This window comes from Cuculus canorus, chromosome 32 (genome assembly GCF_017976375.1).
Source record: "Cuculus canorus isolate bCucCan1 chromosome 32, bCucCan1.pri, whole genome shotgun sequence".
NCBI lineage: Eukaryota > Metazoa > Chordata > Aves > Cuculiformes > Cuculidae > Cuculus > Cuculus canorus.
In genome coordinates this window covers 324,791-332,056 of record NC_071432.1, presented here as the reverse complement: position 1 = coordinate 332,056, position 7,266 = coordinate 324,791, and the positions used below count along the sequence as shown (strand labels likewise).

Sequence of the window (7,266 nt, the reverse complement as noted above, 5' to 3'; positions counted from 1 at the left end):
CAAATCCCCCTTTCCCACTCCCCAAATTCCTATTTTCTGCTCCCCAATCCCCCAAATCTCCCTTTCCCACTCCCCAAATTCCTATTTTCTGCTCCCCAATCCCCCAAATCCCCTTTCCCACTCCCCAAATGCCCTTTTTTTTCCTCCCTGAACCCCCAAATCTCCCTTTCCCACTCCCCAAATTCCTGTTTTCTGCTCCCCAATCCCCCAAATCCCCCTTTCCCACTCCCCAAATTCCTATTTTCTGCTCCCCAATCCCCCAAATCCCCTTTCCCACTCCCCAAATTCCTATTTTCTGCTCCCCAATCCCCCAAATCCCTTTCCCACTCCCCAAATTCCTATTTTCTGCTCCCCAATCCCCCAAATCCCCCTTTCCCACTCCCCAAATTCCTGTTTTCTGCTCCCCAATCCCCCAAATCCCCCTTTCCCACTCCCCAAATTCCTATTTTCTGCTCCCCAATCCCCCAAATCCCCCTTTCCCACTCCCCAAATTCCTATTTTCTGCTCCCCAATCCCCCAAATCCCCCTTTCCCACTCCCCAAATTCCTATTTTCTGCTCCCCAATCCCCCAAATCCCCCTTTCCCACTCCCCAAATCCTCGTTTTCCGCTCCCTCAACCTTCCTCAGGTTTAATTCTTCCGTTAGGATGCGTCGGACGCTTTCCCGATCCAACTTCACTCGCTCGGCTATAGCTCGCACTCCTAATTTTCCCTCTTTTCCAATCATATCCCTTATTTTTTTGACGTTGGCATCCGTCACGGCCGTCCGAGGGCGACCGGGGCGCTCGTCGTCTCTCACGCTTTCCCTGCCTTCGGAAAAGCGCCGATGCCATTCGAAGACGCGGGCGCGGGACATACATTCGGCTCCGTACGCCTCCCTCAACAAATGGAATGTTTCCGTAGCAGATTTAGCCCGTTTCACCAGGAATTTGATGGTGGTACGTTGTTCGCTCTTGGACGTTTTCCCAATCCACGTTCCGTCTCGCCGGGATGGGGCAGGACATGGGACAAAATGGTCTCTCCAGCTCTTGGATCCCGAGTTTCCCGGTTCTTGGGGTCCCACCTTGGAATAGAACAAAGATTTGACAGGTGCAGACCCCAAATCCCCGTTTCCCGCTCCTCAAATCCCACTTTTCTGCTCCCTGAACTCTCAAATCCCTCTTTGTTGCTCCCCGAATCCCACTTTTCTGCCTTGAATCCCCACATATCTTTCCCGCTCCCCCAACCCTCTCGTCTGCTCAATTGAACCTCCAGATCCCTATTCCCCAAATCCTCTTTTTCTGTTCCCATGGACCCCCAAATCCCTCTTTTCTGCTCCCCAAACTCCCAAAGCCCCCTTTCTTTCTACCCAAATCCCCACTTTTTCTACCCTGAACCTTCAAATCCATTTTCTGCTCCCCGAACCCCCAAATCCCCCTTTCCCACTTTCCAAATGCCCTTTTTCTGCTCCCGAACCCCCAAATCTCCATTTCCCACCCTCCAAACCCCCTTTTTCTGCTCCCCGAACCCCCAAATCCCTCTTTCTCACTCCCCAAATCCTCTTTTTCTGCTCCCCGAACCCCCAAATCCCCCTTTCCCACTCCCAAATCCCCTTTTCTGTTCTCCGTACCCCCAAACCCCCATTTTCCACCCTCCAAACCCCCTTTTTCTGCTCCCCGAACCCCCAAATCCCCATTTCCCACTCCCCAAATCCCCTTTTCTGCTCCCCGAACCCCCAAATCCCCATTTCCCACTCCCCAAATCCCCTTTTCTGTTCTCCGTACCCCCAAACCCCCATTTTCCACCCTCCAAACCCCCTTTTTCTGCTCCCCGAACCCCCAAATCCCCATTTCCCACTCCCCAAATCCCCTTTTCTGCTCCCCGAACCCCCAAATCCCCATTTCCCACTCCCCAAATCCCCTTTTCTGCTCCCCGAACCCCCAAATCCCCCTTTCCCACTCCCCAAATCCCCTTTTCTGCTCCCCGAACCCCCAAATCCCCTTTTCCCGCTCCCCAAATCCCCTTTTCTTCTCCCTCATTCCCTTTTCCCCCCTCAGCCCCGTTATCCTCGGTAACCGCCCACTCCTCGCCCACCTCCCGGGACGCCCCGCCCCCTACGTCACTTCCGGTGACAATGGGACTCCCCAAACACCCCCTCCTCTCAGTGGGTGGAGTCTCAGCCAATCAGCGGGGGAGGGGGCGGAGCCTCAGCCAATCGGGAGGGGCACGTTGTAGCCCTCACGCTGTCAATCACTGAGACCGGGGGCGTGGCCAAGCAAAACCACGCCCCCTCCTCAACGCCCTTTGGGCGGGTTGAGGGGAAAGATGCGTCTCTGAGGGAACTGGAGGGAAAATTTGAGGTAAGATGCATTTTGGGGGAAAACTTCAGTCAAAAGATGCATTTTGGGGGAGCCTGAGGGAAATATGAGGCAAAAGATGCATATTTGGGGAAACTAGAGGGAAATTTTGAAGCAAAATATGCATTTTTGGGGAGTCTGAGGGAAAACCTGAGAAATAAGTTGCGGTTTTGGGGAGCTTGAGGGAAAAATCTGAGGCAAAAGATGTATTTTGGGGGAGCTTGAAGGGAAATTCAAGATTTGAAGTGAAAATCATGGTTTCAGCAAAGGTTGAGAGGAGACTTGGGGTGAAAGTGTAGGTCTGGGGCATTTGTGAAAGGAGATTTGAGGCAAAAGGCACACTTTTGGGGAGGTTGGGGTGGATTTGAGGTAGAAATAGCAGTTTGGGGGAGATTGTGAGGGGATTTGGAGTAAAATTATATAGTTTTGGGGTGCCTGAGGGGAAATTTGAGAAGATTTGAGGTGAATGTTGTGGGTTTGGGGAGGGCTGTGAGGAGATTAGGGTCAAATTCACATTTCTGAGTGTGTTTGTGGGGACTTGAGGTAAAAATTTGCCTATTTTGGGAGTTTGTGAGGTGATTTGGGGTAAAATGATGCAGTTTTGGGGTGCTTGAGGGGAAATTTGAGAAGATTTGAGGTGAAAGTCATGGTTTCAGCAAAGGTTGAGAGGAGACTTGGGGTGGAAGTGTGGGTCTGGGGCATTTGTGAAAGGAGATCTGAGGTAAAAAGCACACTTTTGGGGAGGTTGGGGTGGATTTGAGGTAGAAATAGCAGTTTGGGGGAGATTGTGAGGGGATTTGGGGTAAAACAATGCAGTTCTGTAGAGTCTAAGGGGAAATTTGCGAAAATTTGAGGTATTAGTTGTGCGCGTGGGAAGGGCTATGAGGGAATTTGGGGTGAAAGCTGCAGTTTTGGGAGGGAGTTTGAGGTAAAAAGTCAGCTATTTGGGGAGTTTGTGAGGTGATTTGGGGTAAAATGATACAGTTTTTTGGTGCTTGAGGGGAAATTTGAGAAGATTTGAGGTGAAAGTCATGGTTTCAGCAAAGGTTGAGAGGAGACTTGGGGTGGAAGTGTGGGTCTGGGGCAATTGTGAAAGGAGATCTGAGGTAAAAAGCACACTTTTGGGGAGACTGGGGTGGATTTGAGGTAGAAATAGCAGTTTGGGGGAGTTTATGAGGGGATTTGGGGTAAGATGATGCAGTTTTGGGGTGCCTGAGGGAAAATTTGAGAAGATTTGAGGTGAATGTTGCAGGTTTGGGGAGGGCTGTGAGGAGATTAGGGTCAAATTCACATTTCTGAGTGTGTTCATGGGGACTTGAGGTAAAAATTTGCCTATTTCGGGAGTTTGTGAGGGGATTTGGGTAAAAAAAATGCAGTTTGGGGGAGCTTGAGGGGAAATTCGAGAAGATTTGAGGCAAAAATTGTGGGTTGGGGGAGTTTGGGAGGGCATCTGACGTAAAAAGTCGCCTGTTTGGGGAGTTTCTGAGGGGATTTGGGGGGCAAAAAAAAGAGACTCAAGACACCTCAAAGCTGCCCCCCACCACTCCATGGATTATGGGGGGCACAGAAGAGGCGCAGGCTGGAGAGGGAGGGGGTTTATTGTTCCCCCCCAGCACCAAGGGGGGGTCCCTGGGGTTTTGGGGCTCCTTAGGGATTTGGGGGGGGTCCCTAAGAAGCGGAGTCGGAGGCCTCGGAGCTGTCTTTGATGTCAGTGCTCTCGGTGGTCTCGCTCACCTCGCTGAGATCTTTGCTGTCTCCCCCTCCATCTTCAGGGGGGGGCGCGGGGGGATTTTGGGAGACCCCCCCACTCCCACAAACCCCATCTCCGCTTCGGGGGGGCTCGGTGGGAGCGGGGGGGCGGCCACGCTCCTTCTGCTCCACCTGCTTCCTGAGCTGGAAGGGGTTAAAAATGGGAGTGGTTACAGAATCTGGGATGGGGGGCTGAAAGGATTTAGTTGGGTTTTTTTTTGGGGGGGGGGAGGACACCAGAGCCCCCAAAAATGGGGTTTAGGAGAGCGCTACCTCGTCGGCCATTTGGGTGAGGTCGCGCTTCATGGCGTAAGCGTCCTCACCGTCAGCGTAGTATTTGGGCTCCACTTCGCTGATCCTGGGGGACGCGGGGGGTTTGGGGGGCATGTAAACCCCCCAAGAGACCCCCAAATACCACCCCAAAATACTCAGACCCCCCCCACAAATGCCCCAATAACCCTCCAGTATACCCAGCCCCCCCCAACTCCACCAATAACCCCCCCAAAGCCCTCCAATATCCCCAAGTCCCCCCCAAATCCCCCCAGTCCCAATATCCCCCAAATTCCCCCTCACTCCCCCCCCAAATTCCCCTATGGTGCCCCAAAATCCCCTCAGCCCCACCAAATTCTTCCTTGAACCCCACAAAATCCCCCTTGAAACTCCCAAATCCTCCTTTAACCACCCTGAACCCCCTCAGGCGCCCCCCCAAAATCTCCCTTGAACCCCCCAATTGTCTCAGCCCCATCTAATTCCCCTTGAACGCCCCCCAAATTCCTCCCTCACTCACTGGAAGTTGAGCGTGTTGGAGTAGAGGTGCAGAGCTGCCCGGTTGCTGCGACCAAAAGGGGGTGTGTGTCATTTTTGGGGGGCCCCTGCTGGGTTATTGATTGAGGGAGGGTCCCTAAAGCAGGGGTTGGAGGGGGGTGTCTCTCACCTCTTGCGGACATGGAGGGAGACGTATTTGGCGTTGAAGTTCTCGATCATGGCACGCGAGGCCTGGTCCATCAACTTCTGCGCCAGCCCAAGGCGCCTGTGTGAGCGCTTCACCGCCTGGGGGGACCCCAAAATGTACCCAGAGCACCCCAAAATCCACCCTAAAACCCTCCCAGGGAACCATGAACTTATACAGGGCACTTAGAAAAACACCCAATGAGAGCACATCACCACCTGTGGGACCCAAAATCCACCCAGAGCACCCCAAAATCCACCTGGGGACCCCAAACCTCCTCAAAGAGCCCCCCCAAAGTGCACCCCAAATGCTCAGATCCACACCAAGAGCCCCCCAAAATAGCAAGAGACCCCCAAAATCCCTCAAGGAGCACCCCAAGTGCTCAGCCCTCCTCAGAGAGCCCCCCCAAAACCTATCAGGTGCCCCCAAACCCCCTCAAAGAGCCCCCCCAAACCCCTCAGGTGCCCCCAAATCCCCCCAAAAACCCCCCCAAATGCTCAGACCCCCTCAAAACCCCTCTAAGAGACCCCAAAAGCCCCTCAAGCACCCCCTAAAGTGCATGGTGACTACCAGGGATGTGATGTGTCCATGAGGAACGTCATCGGGATCCTCCTCCCTGCCGGAAAATGGAGATGAGTTGGGGGGCAACACCCCCAAATCCCATCAAAGCCCCCCTCCGCCACTAAGACCCGCCCCAAATCAAGAGGAAAGAGGGGGACAGAGCCCCCCTAAACCGCACTCACATCTTGGCCAGGACGTAGCCCACAATCTTCCCATTCTCATCCTCGGCGATGTAAGAGAGCTGAGGGGGAAAAAGCAGTGACTGCAGAGAGCCAGGAATCCGGAGCTGGGGGGAAACTCAAGAATCTGGGGGGCACCCAGGGATGCAGGGAGGGGATTTGGAAGTCTGGGGTGAGATGCCAGGAAAATGGGATACAGGGATCCAAGTGTCCAGACAGGGGACCCAGAAATCCGGGATAGAGGGGACCCTGGAATCCAGGGGGGACTCAGGAATCTGGGATAGAGGGGATCCTGGAATCCAGATGTCCAGGAGAGGGATTTAAGTGTCTGGGAACAAGGAACCCAGATGTCTGGGAAAGAGGGAATCCAAAGAAAAGAAGGATCCAGATGTCTAGGATAAGGGACACAGGAATCTGGGATAGAGGGGACTCTGGAATCTGGGGGGGGGGGACCCAGGAATCCAAGATAGGATTATCCAGAATAGGATAATCCAGAAATGGATCCAGGAAGGGATCCCAGTGTCTGAGAAAAGGGGAACGCAATGTCCAAGAGAGGGATTTAAGTGTCTGGCAATGGTGAATCCAGATGCCTGGGAAAGAGGGAATACGGGATAGAGGAGGATGCGGATGTCTAGGATAAGGGACATGGGAATCTGGGTCCTCCAAATCCATGAAAACCAGCAGGGACCAAGAAATCTGGGATAGAAAGGACCCTGGAAGCAAGGAGGGACCCAGGAATCTGGGTAGAGGGGACCCTGGAATCCAGCAGGGACCCAGGAATTTGGGATAGAGGGAACCCTGGAATCCAGGGGGGATCCAGGCATTTTGGAGAGGGACCCGGGAGCAGGGAAAGGGAGGTACCTGAGGCCAGGAGAGGCCATGGTAGAAATAATACTTCATCTGGTAGTTCTCGGGCAGGCAGAGCAGGTTGCAGTGCTGCATGTTCATCAGATCCTCCGGCTGCCGGCGGGAGCGTCAGGGTGGGGACGGGACAGACACACCCGGGGTGAGGCGAGCTCCCTAAAGGAGCCACGGGGATGCGGGATCCCTTGGGGTCTCCTTCAGAGACCTCCTCTCCAAGACATGGGATCCCCCTCAGATCCCTCTTCCAGGACACAGGATACCCCCCAGAACCCTCCTTCAGATCCGGGACCCACCTCGGATCCCAGGATCCCCCCCCCCCGAACCCTCCTCCAGATCCCAAGATCCCCCTCAGAACCCTCTTCCAGATCCAGGATCCACCTCAGATCCCAGGATCCCTCTCCGAATCCCAAGATCCACCTCAGATCCCGGGATCCCCCTCAGAGCCCTCCTCCAGATCCCAGGATCCCCCTCAGACCCCGTTTTCCCCGCCGCCCACCCGCGCATTCCGGATGTTCATGGTTGCGGCCGCCCGCCGCCGCTTCCCTCCCGTCCCTGCTCCTCCTCGCTCCCCTCAGGCACCACTTCCGGCGGAAGTGCCCGCCCCCTCCGCCAATCAGCGCCGAACTCGC

General features: G+C 54.5%; 1 protein-coding gene across 1 annotated transcript; it reads right to left on the bottom strand.

The window, feature by feature from the left end:
* Positions 1–3,934: 3,934 nt before the first annotated feature.
* Positions 3,935–7,238, bottom strand: NAA10 (N-alpha-acetyltransferase 10, NatA catalytic subunit). The gene is made up of 8 exons (XM_054052173.1): positions 7,134–7,238; positions 6,635–6,733; positions 5,777–5,835; positions 5,604–5,649; positions 5,019–5,134; positions 4,872–4,916; positions 4,358–4,442; positions 3,935–4,228 (listed from the first exon to the last, which is right to left on the bottom strand). Exons 1-8 carry the CDS (start codon positions 7,152–7,154, stop codon positions 4,004–4,006), a joined length of 696 nt encoding a protein of 231 aa, XP_053908148.1. The 5' UTR covers positions 7,155–7,238; the 3' UTR covers positions 3,935–4,003.
* Positions 7,239–7,266: the final 28 nt, after the last annotated feature.

Excerpts from the sequence above, each read along its gene's own strand:
- NAA10 (XM_054052173.1), bottom strand. The coding sequence starts at position 7,154 with ATGAACATCCGGAATGCGCGG. Across the intron at positions 4,917-5,018 it reads TCCCTCCATGTCCGCAAGAG|CAACCGGGCAGCTCTGCACC; the intron begins GTGAGAGACACC and ends TTTTGGTCGCAG. Across the intron at positions 4,229-4,357 it reads TCACCCAAATGGCCGACGAG|CTCAGGAAGCAGGTGGAGCA; the intron begins GTAGCGCTCTCC and ends AACCCCTTCCAG.